The 24,172-nt window shown below is 31.0% G+C and overlaps 2 protein-coding genes across 4 annotated transcripts in view; both read left to right on the plus strand.

Annotated features, from left to right (window-relative positions):
* LOC111618750 (tensin-2-like) overlaps positions 1-24,093 on the plus strand; it is a 114,391-nt gene extending 90,298 nt beyond the window's left edge. Inside the window, exons 4-9 of one of the 2 annotated variants that reach the window (XM_023360312.1) lie at positions 3,391-3,861; positions 4,140-4,387; positions 4,466-4,543; positions 4,809-4,980; positions 5,646-5,940; positions 24,063-24,093. In XM_023360312.1, the coding sequence (XP_023216080.1) occupies positions 3,391-3,861; positions 4,140-4,387; positions 4,466-4,543; positions 4,809-4,980; positions 5,646-5,855 (1,179 nt within the window). In that variant the 3' untranslated portion in view covers positions 5,856-5,940; positions 24,063-24,093. The remainder of the gene's footprint in view (positions 1-3,390; positions 3,862-4,139; positions 4,388-4,465; positions 4,544-4,808; positions 4,981-5,645; positions 5,941-24,062) is intronic. The other variant, XM_023360313.1, reaches the window with a different exon arrangement.
* Positions 6,803-24,143, plus strand: LOC111618751 (tensin-2-like). 2 transcript variants are annotated; one of them, XM_023360315.1, is made up of 7 exons: positions 6,803-7,179; positions 12,666-12,864; positions 21,515-21,985; positions 22,264-22,511; positions 22,590-22,667; positions 22,933-23,104; positions 23,770-24,143. In XM_023360315.1, the coding sequence occupies exons 3-7, from the start codon at positions 21,599-21,601 to the stop codon at positions 23,977-23,979; spliced, it is 1,095 nt and encodes a 364-aa protein (XP_023216083.1). In that variant the 5' UTR covers positions 6,803-7,179; positions 12,666-12,864; positions 21,515-21,598; the 3' UTR covers positions 23,980-24,143. The 2 variants fall into 2 exon arrangements, with proteins under 2 accessions (XP_023216083.1, XP_023216082.1); XM_023360314.1 differs by lacking the exon at positions 12,666-12,864.
* Positions 24,144-24,172: the final 29 nt, after the last annotated feature.

Genomic DNA, 24,172 nt, shown 5'->3' on the forward strand with positions numbered 1-24,172 from the left:
TTTATAATTTGTGGAATAATAATTCGTATACTATGTGATACAAAATAGGGGAGGGAGGGAAGGAAAAAAATAAACCTTAAATACATAAGTTAATTTAATAATTATAATAAATATAAAACCTCGTGAATGTTGAAGATTCATCTCTCCGAAGAGTAAATTATACAATTAAATTAAGAAAATGTGAAAATTTGATGTTAATTACGAGTAACAATTCATGTTTTGACGTTGTCCCTTATTTGTGTTTCTCATAGTCAAATGTTGTATTATAAAGTATAAACAAGGTAATTATCTTTCCCAGCGTTGCATTACTCAAATTAAAATCTTAACATTTAAATTACTTCTCCGATCTTCATATTACACGAAGTTAATGTCACAATAACATCTTGCCTCAGTGCCCACACATTAAACGAAACAAAATACAAACACAATCGCATCACGTGTCTAAAGATAATAACAAATAATCGTAACAAACCGACAGAGCGAGAATACTTAAACAAGCAATAAATTATTTACCATTCTAGCAGTATCTTCTTTAACCTTTATATGACCTTACTTGTGCCTTATCGGAATGGAATGCAGCATAATCAAGGTCATCCATAACTATTGTTATCTGACTATAATGGTGATGGCATGCCGGACATGGTAATTATAGTGATATTTAGTAGCTCTAGATGAATAGAGTAAAATGAGATGCGAAGATAGAGTAATAATCTATAAAAAAAATTCTTTTTTTTTATATATATAAGTTATACGTGCGAGTCAGAGCAGACTTTTANAATAGAAAAGAAATATATTACAATTTCGTCATCCGAAACACACAATTTAATTTTCAATTTAAGCGAATAACATGAATATATTATAAATTCAATAGTGCGGAAAGTCTCACAGTCGATCTTTATATTTCTCAACAGAAATGTTTATAAAAATGATCAACGTCAATGATATTTAGAAACGAGTAAGAAGAGGAAGAGCGAGAGAGAGAGAGAGAGGGAAAAAAATCCAATGACACACTAGCAATAAAATAAAATAAAATAAAAATCAATATAAAAAAAAAGACAATGTTGGTTGGCTTTTGTTCCAATGCATTTCATTTAACTAAGTAAAGTTGCGGGTTTCAAGTCCACCAGTTTCAATCGAAAGAGTATAAAACGTTTCTAAAATACCATTTTTTTTTTATCCTTCTATTTTAAATTTCTAATCCTCTATTGGAGATTATTTAATAAAATAGAGATTTTTCTCCTTTAATATAAAAGTATTTGTATAAAGAAATAATTTTAATTTGAAATTATTGTTTTATTTTAAAATCGTTTTCTGAAAGTTTAAGAAAACGTTGTAATTTTCACGTTTAATTCATTAAAATTACGTTTGTAAAAAAATTATACCAATTTCATTACGAATGAAATGTAGTAAAAAAAAAAAGTGAATGAAATAAGTGAAAGTGAATTGTAAAAATTGTTTATTAATAAAGGAATGTATGAATGATAAAAGTAAATAACGAAAATGAAATATGCAAGAGAGAACGAACAATGAATTAAAATGAAATGTAAAGAAATAAAATGCACGTGAAATACGTAGATTCAATATACTTTTATAAATATACATATATATTCCTCTTTCTATATTATGGGGGTAAAAGAAAAAAAACATTTTGATCAACATATTTATGATCGAAATCGGATTTTCAGGATCGATTCCTCTTTGATCTGTTTTGAAAGGAAAAAAATCCTTCATCTGTATCTACTTAGATCTGACATAACAGCAAGATCAGAACACGAAATTGCTGATTTTTCTTTCAAATCCCTATTTTATATATAAATAAAACTTACTGTAAATTTCATATCAATTAAATTTCAAAAAGTATAATATATTTTATTTTAAAAAATTCATTTACTTTTTTTTATACGGGGTAGAAACTGTTCACTACCCTACCCTATATAAATTAATAGATTTATGCAAATAAGTCTAGGGAATAGTATCGTGTCGCGAAGTCAATGCTATTTTGAAAATCCTTTTTATGTAACAAAAGGGAATGTATGGAAGAAATTTTAGATATAAGGTTACAAAGTTTACTGACGCTTCTTTAGAATGAAGCACACGTCAGAAGAAGCTCACCTGACAAACTACTTCACTACCTAAGATATCGAATTTCATACCGACTGGTTTTCTTGTTTCATTCTTTTAATCTTAGCCAGCATCTTAAGTTAAAAAAAAAGAGAGAGAGAGAGAGAGAGAGAAAAATTCTTCTGGGAGGAAGAACGTTATAGTATAAGCAATGAGATTAGAAAGAAATAACAATTTAAAGCCCAAAAAATCTTTTATAACCTTATAAAGTTTTTAAAATAAACAATATTTAGTTATCAGGTTTCTTTTATAAGTTATTAAACTACGTTGAATATAGGAAAACGGAGGTTTAATTTTGCTTATATTCAACATTGCAGAATAAGGAAATAAATAGAATTTTTATTCCTATTATAGGACTACATTAAACTAGAAAATATTATAGAAGATGCTTACAATTATTAGATTCTATAAGTTTAAGTTAGGTGAATGGAAGAAGCTTAGAAAGTTTCTGAAGTAAAGAGGATCAATGATCATAATATGTGTTAATAACATACGTTGGTTCGCTTATAATCTTTCAGGTCGGTAACGTGATAAATGCAAAAGTCATTCGATCCCTGACAGATTGTTGCTTAATCTTCGTGGATCTGAATCCACCTGTGGGGATCCCTAGAGTGTAGACAGCAATACCGACATCACCCTAATCTCCACGTCTTGTTCCATCCACATTAGTTTGGTTCAACTCTCGTCACCATAGCAACCAATCCCAATAATATCTGTTGAGTGGGTCTGTACTGGCAAAAAACTTCTTCATCCTTTTGTCTTTGAATTGTAGAGGAGCAGCCGAGAGAAGAAGAGAGAGAGCTTTAATTCTATCAAGTGGATTTTTAGGTAGTGTGTCGCCAATTTTATTGCTGAAAACGCGAATATTTTGTTGTTGGATGCATTTTATGCTCCCTTTTCCAATTGTAGAAGAGTAAAGGCTGTAAATCAGAATTTTTATGGTTAATTTCTACTTCACGTTTGATGTTCACACTAATCAACCTTAAGTCTCGGGTTGGAGTGGGATCGCTGAGAATCTATGCAATCTTTCATTACTTATTTTCTTTATGACGCTCTTGAAATAAAGTTTTTAATAATGAAAAACTTTTCATATAGCATAATCCTATATTTGTCAGATAATAAAAAAAAGATGAGGATATACAGAAGTCAGTGTTGAATGCTGTTTATACTTTGTTCTACGTAATTTAGTTTTGTTGTTTCTACTTTGTTCTGTGTTCTACGTAATCTTATAACAATTCAGTAGAAATGAAACAATATTTACAATTTCAGGCAAAGAAGATAGTAGGGAAAACACGCCATAATGACCCATTAATCAGCAGCGTTTTAGAACTCAACACATCATCTAACCCCGACATGGACATTGTGACTACTAATAATGGAACATTCCACGACTCTGCACATCCCTCTTCTTCAGGATCATCATCTCCAACATTCCTCGGTAGGAACAGTAACTTTTCTTTGGCTCTACAAGTTACAACTTCCGTAACGAACGGTGACGCAACAAGCGGTGATCTGTGGTCTCCAAGTAGCAGCGAAGATAACAATTCTCCTACAGAACTGAACACGTGGAAGCAGATGAAAGAAAAACCACCCCTGCTGAAAACAGTAGACGTTGGAGAAAAATCTGATGGAAAAGTAATGAGTCATAATCGTCCTCTGTCGGGGGGTTACGTTAACGAAGCTTCAAATTGGGAAGGAAAAAACAGTCAAGAGATTAATCCACTCTCTCCTAAGAAAAATGTGAGTTTTTAGTGACAATTTTAAACTTTTAAATGTAATTTAACAACAGAATCGTATACAGGAATCTATTTTATGGTCCTTTTTCTCATTTATTTATCTATAAAAATTACTTTCAAAGCTATGAAGTAGGCGAAATCTAAAGAATTTCATTTAAAATTTAAACACAGATTTATATAATATATAAATGCCGAAATAACAGGCATTGTACATTATAAATGGCTGTATTAAGACTTGTTTTTTTAAATAAATTTATACAGGATTAAATTATTTTTATACAGAGCTTCCAACTGTGTAGAACGAGCCAGTTACCGACGGCACCAGCCACTGATGAAGAAAGTCTATTGGAACTCTCTAGTGATTTCAGCAGTAAGAGGTCATCTCAGTCTTCTTGTGACCACAGTGCACCCTCTCTTTCCGATTCTGTGGTATCGGGGGACGATAAATCAGAATCAGTAGGATGTAGAGGAAAACGAATAAGTCATAGCAGTAGTAACAGCAGCACACCACCCCCACCTCCACCGGAAAGGTATATTACAATAACTTCAATTTATTATTATTATTATTTTATATATATTTGACCCTATTCTTCGTTACTTTTGTACAGATACGATTCTCTTCACGCTCAGATGTCTGAAGAGAAAGAACTTAAGGGTGCACCTTGGTTCCAAGCAGGAATACCGAGGTTAGTCGACACATTTGCATAATTTTAAAAGGGCTATTTTATTCAAAATGAAATTAATTTTATATAAATCGATGATCCAGAAAGCTCACATAAATCATAAGTAAAATCAAATATTTCAAACTTACTCGAGTAAGATATTCGTTAGAAAAATGTACTGTACATATATTTTCCCCCCTCCCTTTCCTCCTTTTCTAAAAACTTTGAAGTGATTTTTAATTACAAATTTCTTTAAGTAGGTGATTGTTGAACGTGTTCATTTTTGCAGGGAAATAGCGTTGGAAGTGTTGGCTCAAGAGCCTGTAGGATCTTTTATGGTGAGAGAAAGCACGAGTAAACCAGGATGCTATGCTTTGTCTCTGCGAGTGCCTAGAGATTTCCACCCATCCGGAATTGCCCATTATCTTATCATGAGAACAAATCGAGGTTACAAGATCAAGGTTTGTGTTTGCACTAAAATTTATCTTTGTCACCGGGAAGTAGATAAGTTGTCAGCTACACCACTAATTATTAGGGACGATAAATTTTTTAGTGTTTTCCTTCTTTTCTTACAACTCTTCCACATAAATAATTCTTAACATAAGAAGAAGAATTATCAATTTATATAATTTAAGAAACTGAATCTTTTAAAATTTCAAGATACATTTAATGATTTAAGTCCTGTTTGGAGACAATTAAAAATAACATCTTAAATCATTAATTTTATTAATTTTATATTTATTTAAAATTATTTTTTCAATATAAAATTAAATTTCTTTAGACCCTTTGTAAGTGTGTTTAAGTCTGTAAAAATGTGGAGTCCCCAACCTCTCCTAAAGCTAAAAAATACCAAATATGAAAGTATACAAATGATTAAAAATATATATCATGTTTTCCTATATAAAATATTAAATTTTAGGAGCCCGTCCATGTTCTAGGCTCGATCCAAGACCTGCTTACCCCCTTCTACCTTAATCATAAATACCTGAAAACACAGTCTAATTAGCATCGATATAATTTAAAATTTACTTTTCTAAATTCAAATTCGAACTTTTCAAATGTTTTATTAATGATTTACATTAAAAATACTTCATTAATATATATATTTTATTATTATTTTTTTTAGGGTTTCACCAAAGAATTCAGCACATTGACTGCACTCATTACTCACCATTCCGTCATGCCAGAGTTATTGCCATGTCCTCTTTGTTTATCTCGATATAATCCAACATTCCGTAAATTGGACTCATCTCAGGACATGGTGGACATCGACGAAGATCCAGATTACAATTTACTTGCCGATTTTCGTAAAATGATGGCGGATTTAGATGCATGATACCTGCACTATCCGTAATAACAATTATAGGTTTTTGTACAGGAAGCTATTTTAATGGCATAAATATAAATATATAAATATAAATANAGAAACGAGGGCGTTAAGTACCCTCCAAATGGGAAAGATCGTCAAAGATACCAAAATTTTTGAATCACGTAAATTTTGAGGCACGCTCATTCTCGTGTCTAATTCGTGTGTGTATATATGTATATATATAATATTTTTTCATTCTTGAATATCTAGTTTAATTAATAGTAGAGAAGAATTAAAAATATTATTGAAAGAAAATTGTTTATCCTTAAAGTTATTAACAAAAATTAATAACTCTTTCATCACGCTATTAATTTTGTGTCTGTGACAGTAACTTGTTTTCATTTATAAGCAATTAGTATAGATAGATGCTGGAAAATATTCGTGTAGCAAGCTATTTAAAGCTATTATTAATCAAAAATGGTTTTCGGGTATAGGTTGTGTTTACTTTATTGATCTTTCATTTTCTTCTCTTCGTCCTTTTTACATAAAAATTATTTATTTAATATTGTTTATTCTTTTTACTTTGTTAATTTTCTAAACTCATTAAAATATATACTTAATTGATCTAATTAAAATGAAAGAGGAGGGAAAAAAATAAAAAAAAATAATTAATTTAGTTTGTATTTCCTTACGAAGCCCGTATCTAAAATTTAAAAAATTGTGTTTAAAATTACCACGTGGACGTTTAAATTTCGAATTTTCGAATCACGTGATTACAGAAACCAATGAGAGAACGTTTTTAAATATGGCGTGTTACGCGACTCGATTAGTCCAATAAAACCGAGTAAAATTGCCACGTGACGGAATTGAAATTCAAATTTTTTTATTGTAAAATCACGTGATGGAATTAACGAATATTTTCAAATTTTTTTAAAAAAATCTTTTAAAAAATTTTTAAAAAGTGTCATGTGATCGCATTACGTTTCGAATTTCAAATTGTATAATCACGTTACGGCAGAAATGAGAGTGGGGAAACGTTAAATCGGGGCGCGTCACGTGACCAATAATCACGCGGCACGCTTAACTACGAATCAATAAGAGCGTTTTGAAAGTTAAATTGAAACGTGATCGTATGATTCTGAAAACTTACGAACTTTGTGATGGGTCATTCTATTGAATAAATCAATAATTTAAGATTAACGAAAAGGTCACGCAATCACGTCTCAGTTCGAATTTATCGAATTCTATTGGCTGATACCAAGGCATGTGACACGAAAATTTAAATGTCACGAACGTCGTTAAAACAGTCACGTGATCGTCCTTTAAAAAATTTCTTAACGAATGAGAAAAGGTAAGAATATATATTTAAATCTCAATACTGTTTACATATTAACCAATAGGAATTTTCGAGACGAAATTATACGATTAATTTAAAAAAAAAAAAAAATTATCTTCCAGCGCTATTCTTGCTTCTAGTGGGCTAATTAAGTTGCAAAGTCTTTGCATCACGTCTATATAATTTAGATTTTAGGGGGGAAAAGTAATTGTTTTGTTAATTTAAAAAAAATAACCCGTAAGAAAATGTAAATTAATGACATTGTTTGCCACCCGACTATCCTGTAACAACCTTCAAAAAATATATATTAACTCTATTAAGACGTTCAATGAGAATTCTTCTTCTTAAAAAATTTAAAAGCATTATTTTTAATTAAAAACTTAAAAATAAAGGTGTAAAGTTTAATTTGAACAGGTGAAAAAGTGGACATTTTCAAAGGAATAATTTTATAAAAATGTTTTAAATTTAAAGAATTATTATTACTTTTTTTATTTGAAAGCATTAATAAGCCTTTACTTGATCTGTAAAAAAATTCAAGCCTTAATGACATTATTTTCTTTTAAAAAATTCCGTATTTTTCTTACTAAACTGAAATTTTTTTTCTGTATTAATTTTAACCGTCTGTCAGGCTGTCTGCGGTCTCTTCACAATCGTCATTGTCAACGTTTATATTTACATTAATAAATTATTAAATTAATTCACCACGTTTTCTTAATTTTTCCTTAAAAATTCAGAATATATATATATATACATACACACATCTCTAACATTAATTACAATCGAGAAAAATTATATATGTATTAATTTTAATTGTCTGTAAGGTTGTCTGCTCGTCTCTCCTCGATCCTCGTTGTCGTCATATTCGTATTAATAAATCATTAAATCTATTACGAGATTCTTGTTAAAAATGTATTTTTTTTTCTGAAAAATTAACGAGAATCTTACGAAATGTCAAAAAACATAGAGATTTGCAAACTTGAGATAGTTTCTTCCCCTTAGAGACATCATGCTGGTATTTTTAATTATTCTACTCGACGCCTTCAAACAAAAGGAAGACTTCATAAAATTAAAAGCGACGTCCTAATTGACAAAAGTGTCTCCAACATACGACACTACGAGAGGGAGATGGGGAGAAACGAGGGCGTTAAGTACCCTCCAAATGGGAAAGATCGTCAAAGATACCAAAATTTTTGAATCACGTAAATTTTGAGGCACGCTCATTCTCGTGTCTTATTCTAAAATGATTTATCTACTTTTTAAATTTACTAATTCTGTAGTAAAACTCTGAGATTTTATCTCGTTTTTTAGTTAAAAAAATTCAATTTGTCATTATGGAAATTCAGCGAAGAGTTGCTTAACTTTCCCGGAAACGTTTAAAATTTTGGTGGTGTCATCTGTTATAAAATTTTTTACTCGTTATAAAATGGCAAAAAACTTAGAGTAGGGCTGGGTTTTATAAAAAATTGTAAAGGCTAACGAGTAAAATCGTCAATAAGTCCTACACTACTCGAGGTATGACACACGATCCCCTGTATTTCCCCACCCCTCGACCTTTAACCGCCAAAATTTAATAGCATCAATCCCACTATTACACAAACCTACCTGCAAAATTTCAGAAATTTTCGACAAAAAACGCAGGAGTTATTAAGCTTCAAAGATGGTAAACAAAATCGTGCCCCACACACAAACATCCATACATACAGGAAAAACCCCCGAATTTTTTGCATTTCTCGATGTTTCCTCAAGGTGTCCTAAGTCCAAAAATGTAAAAATATTGGGGGGGAGGTCATTTTTGACCGATCGCCATACTTTCCCTCTGTTATATATAACAGAACCGGAAAAGTAAAAATTCAATTTCTTTATTGTTTAGTTTAATTTATTAATTGTTATATCACATTAACGGTTGATACTCTGACGTAGAAATTAATTAATAACACATTTCTGTTACGTCATCGAGTTATTATTTTTTATTAGTTAAAAAAAGTGAATTTTACGTCATTACCTATCATATTTGATGACGTAAGAGAAATTGAAAATTTTTTAAACAAACTTTTAATTCTTAATCATTAAAAAATTTGAATTTCTGTTAGGTCATCAAGCGTCATAATTATAGTTATTATTTCGTCATCGATTTTAATTTTAAATAATAATAGTAAATTTAATTATAATTTAAATAAAGCCATTATAATCTTTAATTATTAAAAAAATTACAATAAATTGTTAATTTTGAATGAAATTATAATTATTATATATATATATTTTTTTACCAATTTTTAAGAAAAATTCCGTCTCGACGTACAGTTATATAGAGCGTAACGGACAGACACACTTCAGAAATATTGTATTAACGTTTTACTGTAGTAAAACGTTAATAAAAAAATACTTATGATTAATAATTAATTCGACAAGACAATAATACTAGAAAAATTTAATACGTCATCAATAATGCGATCATTTGAACCAATCAATAGCGTTCATTTTAAATTGCGTTTAAATAATTTAAAAATCTCAAATCGAATGACGTCATTATATTTGAAATTTGAATTTTTTTTAACATTTTATAAACGCATAAAAAACTGAAACGAAAAAAAAATCAATTTAATAGAGTGCAATAATGAAAGATAAATGGCAATACTACCGGTTAATAAAACTTTTATAAAACGGATTTTTTTTCTGTTGATACATTATATTAAATCGTTAAAAAATGTTTAAAATATTAATTTTAACACATTATTACTTAATTTTACTAAGAAAACTGTAGAAAATCCCGTCTTTAATTATAGATATAAGAGTTTATATTATTAACACCCTCGAAGTTGTTGCCGGCTTAACTATATAAGTAAGCGACGGAGCGTGCTCGAGCTTTTTGAAATTTTTACATGCGCAGACGTCTGAGGGTCAGCTACACTTCTACAATTTTTAGACACGAGATCGGGCGCCTCTTTTATCTTTTTCTTTATTATTATTATATTTTTTCCCTTGGTTATGATTGCGAAATTTTAATTAGTTTCTAAACAATGGTCCCTTTGTACGAGTTCAAAAGATGTATGGTGACTACTTCTTCTCTAATTAAATTGGTGCCTTGCTAAGAAGTTAGCATTCGTCACTTGTTTACGTTGCACACCCCCTTCGTTTCTAGTAACACTGTTTACTTATGTATTGTACCACGTGACCGGTTGGGACTCTTTATTTGTAACGAAGTTATTGCTGTGGGTATTATGGATAATTGGTTAAAGAAGTCACTGGTCTTCTCTAGTGGTTTCCAGGGGTTCTCGTGTAATGTTTGTGGAATTATTTGGTCTAATGGGTGCCTAATCGGTAGTTTAGTTGCCCTATAATTATCTATCCAGGTTTAACTAGTTGTAATATTCAAATATTGATGGTGAGTCGTGAGTAATTTTGTGTAAAATTTTATTCCGTTCGGTAAATTCGACTGTAAAAAATCGATTATTAATGCGTTAATTGGAGAAAAAAATTCGGGTGAAAAGTGGTAGAAAGATACGAAAATTGCGTAGGAATCGGCAAAAAGTAGACCGGAATTAGGAAAATTAAGCAAAGAATCGGTAAAATCGAGTGGGAAATTATTCATTTATATTTTCGTTTAAGAAAAAAATAATCAGAAAAACTAAAAATCGGGAAAAAATTCGGTAATATCAAGTGAAAAATCAAAAATTATATGCAAAAACTGCAAAATCTAGATGCAAAACTATAGTTTTGCATCTAGATTTTGTTGCTTCTATGCCCCAATGCTAATTCTGTAAATTTATAACAATTGATTTTCTGTTTTTTACTCTATGATTTTGTTAATGGACACTTAATTTATTAAATAGTTTCAACGATTAATAATAAATTACTGTATTAATTACTGAATTACTTTTAATAAACCATTAACCTTATATTGCTTGTAACTTTTTAACAAAAAAAATTCTTTTTATAGCATTTAGATTGCTAACAAAGAATTAATAATCATTGATTTTAATATTATAATATATAACTTCAGATTGAAAAGTTTTGTAATATTACATTAATATTTGAGTAATTTTATTCTTGTTTTATAGAATGATAGAGATTAATTATAATAAGCAAAAAATAGGCGATTTTTTAAAAAATTTTGTTTTAATAATAATTTAATGGCTTAACTATTGATTTTATGCCATTGTTCGGTACATTTTTTTAAACTAAAATACTTACTTTGTTTTGTTTATCTCATATAGTGACTAGCAAACTCAAGCAATTAATTCATGGACTAATTTTATGAATTGGCATGTACAGTTGTACAAAATCCACGAATTATTTATATAATTAGTTTTGTTCTTCTACATCTTTCTCTAATTGTGTTACTATACGAGTAAATTAAGTTAATGTATTCAAGTTCAGGTAGCCCAGCTACATTTTCGTGAATTTTTCACCGGATTTTACTGATTTTTTCCACTTTCTTACCGTCGGAAAATCGAATATAATTGTACAAAATCGATGATTTATTTATATAGTTTTATTGAACACTAATATTCAGACTGATTTAGTTAATTTTTTTAACATTCCAGTCTGTGATTTTATACGTTTCGCACGTTTAAAAATAGTATTACTCTCTATAGAATATTGATTTTATACACCTTTACATTATACGTGTACTAAAACTATTTTTACAGCAAAATTTTACAAAAATTTCTCGTAATTGTTGAACGTATTGCTTTTGCAAGACAATATTTTTCTGTTGTAGAAAATTTCAAACATGAAACATTGCCTCCATATTGCTTGGAACCAGCACGTTGTATTACCTTAAGTGCAGTAAAGAGGGAGAAAGATACTAAATTTTACACTCTCCTCTCAACGTTTAGTACTTCAAGGAGGTTGGTTACAAAATAATCATATAGTGGTCTGTTCAAAATTAGTGGTTTTACTACTGTTTACGAAAATCGATGAAACTAGTGGACGAAACTTCAAAACTTGATATATAACACAACCATTACTTTGTGGTTGGAAGGTTTAATGAGGTTTCTTGAAATGACATTTAGTGGTTGCATAATAACAATGGCTGCGAAATTAGTAGCCCAGTAGATGCATAATTTGAGTGTATAACGGTTGAAGAATCAATATTCTATTCTACAGTTTCGTTCTTGATCGTGTGATGCAGTGGTTGCGACATATTGGTTTCGAAATCAGTGGATCTAGTTGTAATTAAACCCACTGATTTTCTGCTATTGTATTGATTTCTGGTTATAAAACAGTCTAATTACTGACTCCGGTATAGTTATATTAGTTTACTGAGTAAAATCAATATATGATGTATCAGAGTGTGATCCGAATGTTACGCAAACAGTTACGAAACTAATGACTGTAAAATAGTGTTAAGTTTATCTTCTAGTTAACTAGCAAGAAAGTTAAACAGCGAGTTAACATCCGTTTAAATTAATTTTAAACCTGTTTTTATGTACGAATCGCCATCTTAACAATTTGGAATAAGAATCAAATGATATAAAATATAATGAATTCTTCCTTAGATAAAAAGAATAAAAAAAATCGATCGGACAGAACGGTTGCACAAACGCTTTTCGAGCACGTGGAATGGTATAATTACGAAAAGGTACGTAAGTGGAATTGCGAGAGACGTTTCCATTTGTGCACTTCCACTCCATCCTCTTCATTAGAACACACTTCATCCTCCTTCACTCCAACTCAGCCACATAAATTTTGGAAGAGGTTAGCAACTTTTGTTACTGCAATAGTGTTAAAGTAAAACTAGTTTTAACAAACTTTTAAACTATAATCAAGTTCTGCTAAGTATTTACTACTATTACAGTAAAGTTCTTCTACGTTTCTCTCTCTAATCGTGTTACTATAGGAGTAAATTAAGTTAATGTATTCGCTCAAATAGCCCAGTTACATTTGTAATTACTCATATGTCGTGTAATATGTTTATTTTATTACATTAATAGCGCATCAAAGTTTTACAACGTATCACTGGCGTAATAATAATACTACTAATAATAATAATAGTAATAATGTGACTCGAACGTTTATTGCTGCTAAAGCATTAGAGGAGCATCACGAAATTCCTGGACGAAATTTTTGCTTAAACGATCACGTGACCGACGGGTTAATGTAAAAGTTTGCAGGTGGTGTAGAAGCATCTCGCACCTGCCCTGTCGGCTCTTTGTGCTCGAGAACGGCGATCTCTCTTCTCCCCCTCTTCGCTTGTTGCCCTTGTTTACTTTGATAGTCACGCAAACTGCTTCTATCATTAAAAAATATATGTATATATAATAGATTAAAATAAACATAACCGGAGAGTAGAGACGGGAGCTAGTGTTATGTTATACACGATAATCCTCGATCAAATTTCTCCTACGTTATACGGGGGAGGGGAGTAAAATGAACTACGCGAGAAACAAACACGTGAGCAAAGATATCAGGGACAATAAGACAGCTAGACCAGGTATAAATTCCTAAGAGGAGAAATCGATAAAGGAAACAGGAGACGGACCACAAAAACTGTGACAGCAGAACCGGAGAAGATAAAAGCTGCTGCTTGCTCCCGCTTCCTCTAATCACTGTGTCTATATACATGTTTACGGCCTCTTATCCAGGAAGGTGTTGCACGCAGTGACAGCTGCCAGACGTACCTCTTGATGGATAGTTTAAACTAGACAGACGCTAATGCGCTGTCCTTCTCCTTATCTTCTGTATTCACCTGCTTTTCCCTTCAGTTTCTACTCTCTCTCTCTCTCTCTCTCTCTCTCTCTCCCTCGTCGTTCGATCTCGCTGAAACTAAGGAGAAGTAAAACCTTAGTTACATGGCTAAGATTAACACGATTGTAGTTTTGTCATCACGCGATCGTGCGTAAAGCTTCGATTAAAGAATGGTTAATTGTTTCACTCTGCTAATTAGGATAACTTCAGATTAAAAGGAAAGAAAAAGATTGACCTTAAATGCTATAGGATCACGTGCGGATTGTGTAGTAAACTTCTTAAATTTCGTGTTTTTTCGGACTTAGTAACGTGTTATGTACACGTATCATCGATTTATTCTTCTGCTAGTGAGTGAAATTTAAGGGGAGGAAGGAAAAAAAACGCTATGGGAATGGCCGTTTCGATTGTTTTGTGGGTTTATCAATTAAGTAGAATACTCGTCAGGTGACGAAACGAGTAGGATAGTCACCTGATCGTCGGAGGACGTTTTTGTTAAGTCTCTACGAACAATCCCCGCTGTCATCCGTTTCTCTCCAATTAACGACCTGTCAGGTGACGGCCTCTTCCGGCCCTCTTCGATCCTTATCACGTGGCCCGAGGCCTTAAACTTCCGGTGGAAAAGGATGTGAACTGTTTGAGAGTTGGGGTGTGTTTGGATGTGGCATCGGTCACGTGCCTCGGCTCGATATTCCCCCTAGGAGGAAGAAAACCTCAATCCCCCTGAAATGTTGCAGATAAACACTCGGTTACGCGATCGATTTGAATATCTAATCAGGAAACCAAGAAAAATGGTGAGTTGTGACTGGAATTGTAGATTTGTCCGAACACCAGGACATAATTAACTCGCGGATTTTTTCGTAGTTTGGGCTTCTGTCTATATAGATAGACTTACAGTTTACTTTTTAATCATACCCCAGATAATATTTCGACCTTTGTATAAATGAAGAATTTCTCATAATAATTGACAAGATTGATTTATTAATCGTAGATTTATTAGCTTAAAACATATTATTTTAGAAGAAAAAAATAGGAGTAATTGCTATACTGTGACTAAGTTTTTTTAACATTAATTCTTATTTTGAATCATAATCGAATGGGTTCCTTAATTTAAACTTAATTAAATTTGTTCCTAAATTTAGAGTTTTATTGTAAACATGTTAATAACATAAGCATTTAATTATAAGCACATTTTCTTTGTTAAATATTAGGAAATTGCTTAGATAAGGAGTATTTGTCTATATAAAAACTGCTAAATTTAAATCTAACAGGTTGGAAAATTCTTAGAACAGAGCGAAATTTTGCTGCTTGGATAACATTTGATAAGGTATTATTACCGGTTACAAAACCTTCATTTCTTTCTTTACAATTCAGACTTCCAGACAATTCACAATGAGATAAAAGAGACGTGAGAAGAAGCGCACAATGCAGATGAGAACATGGTCCTAGCGACAGTTGTTGACGTCAATGCAGTCCAAGAATGATTGATCGATCCATCAACGCCTCAAAAAAAAAAAACACTCCATTTCGTCTACTCTTACCCCACAAAAATAAAAAAATAAAAGACCTTCTCTAGTTAAACACGCTCAAAATCTTAATATACAAAATTAGCCAATTATTTATTCCCAGAGCTCATTACGCCATGTCTTCGAACCCCAAATCCGGCCTTCCGTAACGAGCACTTAAACCAAAAAGTCCATAACGACGTATGGATTGCTGCACTGTTACTCTTCCAGCGCCTACTTATCGTGCTTTCGCTCAATAAATCCAACAAGCCCCAGGGCTAAGTGGGTTGATGGTTGCTTGTTTGGCTAAAGAGGAACGTGTACACTTCGTAAACAAACACGGACCTTGTATATTTGACTTAAATCGCTTGGGTATGAAGAGTAAAGTGTATTGCCTTATAAATAGACGAAGCTCTATTTTTATCAAGTTGAAAGCTTTGTAATAAAATCAAAATTAGTACAATGTTTCAATATCTTAACCGAGCGTACTTAAAGATAAATTGCAGATTCTTAAATTTCTCCCCCTTCTCTCTCTCTAGCTCTTTATAGATTCATAAATTATGGAAGAATTACTAGAAATCTAAAACGTTCCTCTCCTCCTATTCTAGAAGAGTGAAGAATGTTGTAAAGTTTTGAATCATAAAGCCAACACATTTTTATATATAGCAGTAGCATCATCAAGATAGACACCCTTCCCACCAAACGTCAAGTAAACGAGCAAAGTTAGCAAATTTCAATAGTCTTCATTTATCATCAGCTGCACTATATAGATTTCCCAATACTTTAGTTGGAATTTGGCCAGAATTGTTCGGCCCCAACGCCTGACTGCGTTAAAGCTTCAGCTTGGTCATTAGCAGCTTCCCAATTTTTAGCCAGCGATTCGCGGACCAACTTCCGGATAATTGTATTTTAATGAGCTTAATGTCCTGCTTTTGTCGGCTATGTCTACTCTTCTGTGTTGAATTTCTATCTTTCAAATGTTAAATGTTTAAATTCCTAACTTTCTCGGGTTAGTCACCCACCCGACTTTCTTAAATCAGTAAGAATTTTGCTAGATTTTGGAGGAAGGAAAATCCATTTTAACTAAGTTAACAGAAACTTTGTAGGTTTGACTATAAATTAATATAATCTCTACGAGAATAAACTTTTAAGACATTCTTTAATTATAGTCTACAACTCGACAGAGCTACAGAACCATATAGACACTTACGAGCATAAATTAATGGAAGCAAACACGCTGTGGGCATCTGCCACTTTCCATTATTAAAGATAGACAAGGTGCTTAAATACAAGGCCCATAATGTTGCTATCAAATAAATTGATTCCTTTCTATCAGTAATTGAAATATCCTAGCCGGAGGCAACAGGTGCTGGTGCTGTTACACGACTAAAGACCCGACCATGTCCATAATTAAGACCCTTCTGCAATGGAAGATAGAGTAATCGATCAATAGAATGAATCTTGACGTTTTGTATACGTCCTTCTCCCCCCGGGGTGCAGAGTTATACTGCCATATGGCGACGTATCGATGCTCGTGTCAGTCGCTGCAGCAGACATCTCTAGCCCTCAAAAGTGAAATCCGATAAACTCTTTCGATAGAAATCCTGATATAACAATGCTCAAACGATTATTGGGGGAACCTTCTTTTTTTTTTTTTTTTTTTGTTTTGTTAGCGACTTCTCCGATATGACAAAACGTACTCATTTATTTATCGATAAGCTATCTGTAGAATTATTATTTTTTTATCTTTAAAAATTGACGTTTGAGAAAGCAATAATCCGATTTACGACGAGATGTTGATCACGTAGAGAAATCTTTAATGTAGATTGTTATATCTATAAACTCATCCTCTACTCATTAATTTCTCCTTCGAAAAGTTTAAACTATTTAGAAAGTTCTTAAAAAATTCGAATTCCCTCTAAACGGAGGTTAATTCTTCTACAATAATAAATGTAAAACAAAATGGCAATAAGTATTCGGTCATTTGGAACTATATAATAATTGTTAACAAATTCTTTGATTTTGTGAAGGGAAAATATTTAATTAAAGAGGTCTTATCCTTCGAAATAGTTGAATGTTTGGTATGCTGAAGAGTTTTAATTAACCGTTGCTAATAGTTTCCTATTATGGAAAAGGATGACAATCATCGAAATAGCATTTGGTCGTAGTTTTCTAGACTAAACTTTACAATCTGGAACAAATTTAAAAATTGACCAGGATGTTTACTTAGTGTTTCCAGGCTGGTTTTTTTTTTTATATTTGTAAAAGTACAAGTTAGTATGTTTATTTACTTTACTGCCGATTGGGAAATGAGTTTCGCGGAGTGGTCCATGTATGAAAATGTTTAAAATAAATTACTTTCGCTCGGTGGGTTGCGAGAGAAAGGGTGTGGTGGTCAGACAGTGTAATATCTTTAGTTTACACAGTGATCAGACTGCAAATCAGATGCTACCTGGAAGGAAAATGATTTGCTTCAGAACAGGGGAAGAGAAAAAATATATATATATTTATAGCTTCTGGTTTACTTACAAGTTACTTCGTTCGAAGTTCCATGAACTCAAGAAAATTATTCGCATTTGGTTTTTTTTATATATAGATTATTATTAATACAACACAAACCTGTATTTTGTTTACAAGCAGCTATAAAATATGTAAGTGGTTTAGCAGGTGGTAAACATGCAAATAAGAATAAAAATTTATTTAAATAAATAAATAAAAACCTTTAAAGTCTACTTCCTTTCTAATAATTTAATAAATAAAATTTTAAGATATTTTACACGTGATCTTTGTTTTAAATTTGTGTCGATTTCACTTTTTTTTTTTACGTTACTTTCATTCATTTAAACATTTCAATTTCGAATGAAAGAAATGTGTAAATAAATGAAATTGAAATGTTAAAAAGAAAGTGAAGTGTTTTAAAAAGTGAAATTTACATTATATTTTGGAGAAGAAGGAAAAAAATGTCTGAATGAAACATACAAAAGGAAAGTGAAGACAATGAAATGGAAAGGAAATTTAAAAAAAAAAGAAAAAAAATAGAATTGTACAAGTATAACGAGAGGGAAAAGGAATTTAAAGAAAAAATAAAAGCTATAAATAAAAACTAGAGGAATTTACAATAGAAAGTGAAAATATAAAAAAATAATTGCGATTAAAACTTTTTTTTTCTTACTTTAAGTGAAAGATAAAAAATTATAATTAAATCGATACCATTGAAATTTTCTAATTAATGCCTTAAATTCGCTTCAGAACAAGTAAATTGATTTAAAAAATCTATGATAAATTCTATTGAATATTTAAATTTAAAAACTTTCTTAATAAAACTTAAATCATAGGCTATTTTGTTTTCATCAAATTTAAAAGTAGCAAAATTATTAAATAAGTTACAATATAATAAAAAATATATATATAATCTCCATATTTTTTATATATAAATCTTTTAAATTTCTTCCTGCAATTTTTTCCTCCTTAGAAAAATTGCAAAATGACAGATTTTTTTTTTCTCTTCTCTTTTATAAAATGGGAGTTTTATCCGACTGGATAATAATAGAAAAGAAATATATTACAATTTCGTCATCCGAAACACACAATTTAATTTTCAATTTAAGCGAATAACATGAATATATTATAAATTCAATAGTGCGGAAAGTCTCACAGTCGATCTTTATATTTCTCAACAGAAATGTTTATAAAAATGATCAACGTCAATGATATTTAGAAACGAGTAAGAAGAGGAAGAGCGAGAGAGAGAGAGAGAGGGAAAAAAATCCAATGACACACTAGCAATAAAATAAAATAAAATAAAAATCAATATAAAAAAAAAGACAATGTTGGTTGGCTTTTGTTCCAATGCATTTCATTTAACTAAGTAAAGTTGCGGGTTTCAAGTCCACCAGTTTCAATCGAAAGAGTATAAAACGTTTCTAAAATACCATTTTTTTTTTATCCTTCTATTTTAAATTTCTAATCCTCTATTGGAGATTATTTAATAAAATAGAGATTTTTCTCCTTTAATATAAAAGTATTTGTATAAAGAAATAATTTTAATTTGAAATTATTGTTTTATTTTAAAATCGTTTTCTGAAAGTTTAAGAAAACGTTGTAATTTTCACGTTTAATTCATTAAAATTACGTTTGTAAAAAAATTATACCAATTTCATTACGAATGAAATGTAGTAAAAAAAAAAGTGAATGAAATAAGTGAAAGTGAATTGTAAAAATTGTTTATTAATAAAGGAATGTATGAATAATAAAAGTAAATAACGAAAATGAAATATGCAAGAGAGAACGAACAATGAATTAAAATGAAATGTAAAGAAATAAAATGCACGTGAAATACGTAGATTCAATATACTTTTATAAATATACATATATATTCCTCTTTCTATATTATGGGGGTAAAAGAAAAAAAACATTTTGATCAACATATTTATGATCGAAATCGGATTTTCAGGATCGATTCCTCTTTGATCTGTTTTGAAAGGAAAAAAATCCTTCATCTGTATCTACTTAGATCTGACATAACAGCAAGATCAGAACACGAAATTGCTGATTTTTCTTTCAAATCCCTATTTTATATATAAATAAAACTTACTGTAAATTTCATATCAATTAAATTTCAAAAAGTATAATATATTTTATTTTAAAAAATTCATTTACTTTTTTTTATACGGGGTAGAAACTGTTCACTACCCTACCCTATATAAATTAATAGATTTATGCAAATAAGTCTAGGGAATAGTATCGTGTCGCGAAGTCAATGCTATTTTGAAAATCCTTTTTATGTAACAAAAGGGAATGTATGGAAGAAATTTTAGATATAAGGTTACAAAGTTTACTGACGCTTCTTTAGAATGAAGCACACGTCAGAAGAAGCTCACCTGACAAACTACTTCACTACCTAAGATATCGAATTTCATACCGACTGGTTTTCTTGTTTCATTCTTTTAATCTTAGCCAGCATCTTAAGTTAAAAAAAAAGAGAGAGAGAGAGAGAGAGAGAAAAATTCTTCTGGGAGGAAGAACGTTATAGTATAAGCAATGAGATTAGAAAGAAATAACAATTTAAAGCCCAAAAAATCTTTTATAACCTTATAAAGTTTTTAAAATAAACAATATTTAGTTATCAGGTTTCTTTTATAAGTTATTAAACTACGTTGAATATAGGAAAACGGAGGTTTAATTTTGCTTATATTCAACATTGCAGAATAAGGAAATAAATAGAATTTTTATTCCTATTATAGGACTACATTAAACTAGAAAATATTATAGAAGATGCTTACAATTATTAGATTCTATAAGTTTAAGTTAGGTGAATGGAAGAAGCTTAGAAAGTTTCTGAAGTAAAGAGGATCAATGATCATAATATGTGTTAATAACATACGTTGGTTCGCTTATAATCTTTCAGGTCGGTAACGTGATAAATGCAAAAGTCATTCGATCCCTGACAGATTGTTGCTTAATCTTCGTGGATCTGAATCCACCTGTGGGGATCCCTAGAGTGTAGACAGCAATACCGACATCACCCTAATCTCCACGTCTTGTTCCATCCACATTAGTTTGGTTCAACTCTCGTCACCATAGCAACCAATCCCAATAATATCTGTTGAGTGGGTCTGTACTGGCAAAAAACTTCTTCATCCTTTTGTCTTTGAATTGTAGAGGAGCAGCCGAGAGAAGGAGAGAGAGAGCTTTAATTCTATCAAGTGGATTTTTAGGTAGTGTGTCGCCAATTTTATTGCTGAAAACGCGAATATTTTGTTGTTGGATGCATTTTATGCTCCCTTTTCCAATTGTAGAAGAGTAAAGGCTGTAAATCAGAATTTTTATGGTTAATTTCTACTTCACGTTTGATGTTCACACTAATCAACCTTAAGTCTCGGGTTGGAGTGGGATCGCTGAGAATCTATGCAATCTTTCATTACTTATTTTCTTTATGACGCTCTTGAAATAAAGTTTTTAATAATGAAAAACTTTTCATATAGCATAATCCTATATTTGTCAGATAATAAAAAAAAGATGAGGATATACAGAAGTCAGTGTTGAATGCTGTTTATACTTTGTTCTACGTAATTTAGTTTTGTTGTTTCTACTTTGTTCTGTGTTCTACGTAATCTTATAACAATTCAGTAGAAATGAAACAATTTTTACAATTTCAGGCAAAGAAGATAGTAGGGAAAACACGCCATAATGACCCATTAATCAGCAGCGTTTTAGAACTCAACACATCATCTAACCCCGACATGGACATTGTGACTACTAATAATGGAACATTCCACGACTCTGCACATCCCTCTTCTTCAGGATCATCATCTCCAACATTCCTCGGTAGGAACAGTAACTTTTCTTTGGCTCTACAAGTTACAACTTCCGTAACGAACGGTGACGCAACAAGCGGTGATCTGTGGTCTCCAAGTAGCAGCGAAGATAACAATTCTCCTACAGAACTGAACACGTGGAAGCAGATGAAAGAAAAACCACCCCTGCTGAAAACAGTAGACGTTGGAGAAAAATCTGATGGAAAAGTAATGAGTCATAATCGTCCTCTGTCGGGGGGTTACGTTAACGAAGCTTCAAATTGGGAAGGAAAAAACAGTCAAGAGATTAATCCACTCTCTCCTAAGAAAAATGTGAGTTTTTAGTGACAATTTTAAACTTTTAAATGTAATTTAACAACAGAATCGTATACAGGAATCTATTTTATGGTCCTTTTTCTCATTTATTTATCTATAAAAATTACTTTCAAAGCTATGAAGTAGGCGAAATCTAAAGAATTTCATTTAAAATTTAAACACAGATTTATATAATATATAAATGCCGAAATAACAGGCATTGTACATTATAAATGGCTGTATTAAGACTTGTTTTTTTAAATAAATTTATACAGGATTAAATTATTTTTATACAGAGCTTCCAACTGTGTAGAACGAGCCAGTTACCGACGGCACCAGCCACTGATGAAGAAAGTCTATTGGAACTCTCTAGTGATTTCAGCAGTAAGAGGTCATCTCAGTCTTCTTGTGACCACAGTGCACCCTCTCTTTCCGATTCTGTGGTATCGGGGGACGATAAATCAGAATCAGTAGGATGTAGAGGAAAACGAATAAGTCATAGCAGTAGTAACAGCAGCACACCACCCCCACCTCCACCGGAAAGGTATATTACAATAACTTCAATTTATTATTATTATTATTTTATATATATTTGACCCTATTCTTCGTTACTTTTGTACAGATACGATTCTCTTCACGCTCAGATGTCTGAAGAGAAAGAACTTAAGGGTGCACCTTGGTTCCAAGCAGGAATACCGAGGTTAGTCGACACATTTGCATAATTTTAAAAGGGCTATTTTATTCAAAATGAAATTAATTTTATATAAATCGATGATCCAGAAAGCTCACATAAATCATAAGTAAAATCAAATATTTCAAACTTACTCGAGTAAGATATTCGTTAGAAAAATGTACTGTACATATATTTTCCCCCCTCCCTTTCCTCCTTTTCTAAAAACTTTGAAGTGATTTTTAATTACAAATTTCTTTAAGTAGGTGATTGTTGAACGTGTTCATTTTTGCAGGGAAATAGCGTTGGAAGTGTTGGCTCAAGAGCCTGTAGGATCTTTTATGGTGAGAGAAAGCACGAGTAAACCAGGATGCTATGCTTTGTCTCTGCGAGTGCCTAGAGATTTCCACCCATCCGGAATTGCCCATTATCTTATCATGAGAACAAATCGAGGTTACAAGATCAAGGTTTGTGTTTGCACTAAAATTTATCTTTGTCACCGGGAAGTAGATAAGTTGTCAGCTACACCACTAATTATTAGGGACGATAAATTTTTTAGTGTTTTCCTTCTTTTCTTACAACTCTTCCACATAAATAATTCTTAACATAAGAAGAAGAATTATCAATTTATATAATTTAAGAAACTGAATCTTTTAAAATTTCAAGATACATTTAATGATTTAAGTCCTGTTTGGAGACAATTAAAAATAACATCTTAAATCATTAATTTTATTAATTTTATATTTATTTAAAATTATTTTTTCAATATAAAATTAAATTTCTTTAGACCCTTTGTAAGTGTGTTTAAGTCTGTAAAAATGTGGAGTCCCCAACCTCTCCTAAAGCTAAAAAATACCAAATATGAAAGTATACAAATGATTAAAAATATATATCATGTTTTCCTATATAAAATATTAAATTTTAGGAGCCCGTCCATGTTCTAGGCTCGATCCAAGACCTGCTTACCCCCTTCTACCTTAATCATAAATACCTGAAAACACAGTCTAATTAGCATCGATATAATTTAAAATTTACTTTTCTAAATTCAAATTCGAACTTTTCAAATGTTTTATTAATGATTTACATTAAAAATACTTCATTAATATATATATTTTATTATTATTTTTTTTAGGGTTTCACCAAAGAATTCAGCACATTGACTGCACTCATTACTCACCATTCCGTCATGCCAGAGTTATTGCCATGTCCTCTTTGTTTATCTCGATATAATCCAACATTCCGTAAATTGGACTCATCTCAGGACATGGTGGACATCGACGAAGATCCAGATTACAATTTACTTGCCGATTTTCGTAAAATGATGGCGGATTTAGATGCATGATACCTGCACTATCCGTAATAACAATTATAGGTTTTTGTACAGGAAGCTATTTTAATGGCATAAATATAAATATATAAATATAAATATATATATATATATAAAAGTGCTTTCTTGGTTTTTGGAAAAAACAAAAAAATAAATAAATACAAATCCAGAATATATTTTAATACTGTTGTACAGGTGATTGTAGAAA

Source organism: Centruroides sculpturatus, unplaced genomic scaffold (genome assembly GCF_000671375.1).
Source record: "Centruroides sculpturatus isolate CEXI.00-Female unplaced genomic scaffold, Cexi_2.0 scaffold188, whole genome shotgun sequence".
Classification (NCBI taxonomy): Eukaryota; Metazoa; Arthropoda; class Arachnida; order Scorpiones; family Buthidae; genus Centruroides; species Centruroides sculpturatus.

Bases quoted from the DNA above. Each gene is read 5' to 3' on its own strand.
- LOC111618751 (XM_023360315.1), top strand. From the start codon at position 21,599: ATGGACATTGTGACTACTAATAATGGAACATTCCACGACTCTGCACAT. The intron at 21,986-22,263 runs GTGAGTTTTTAG...ATTTTTATACAG, and splicing joins CACTCTCTCCTAAGAAAAAT to AGCTTCCAACTGTGTAGAAC. The intron at 22,668-22,932 runs GTTAGTCGACAC...TCATTTTTGCAG, and splicing joins TTCCAAGCAGGAATACCGAG to GGAAATAGCGTTGGAAGTGT.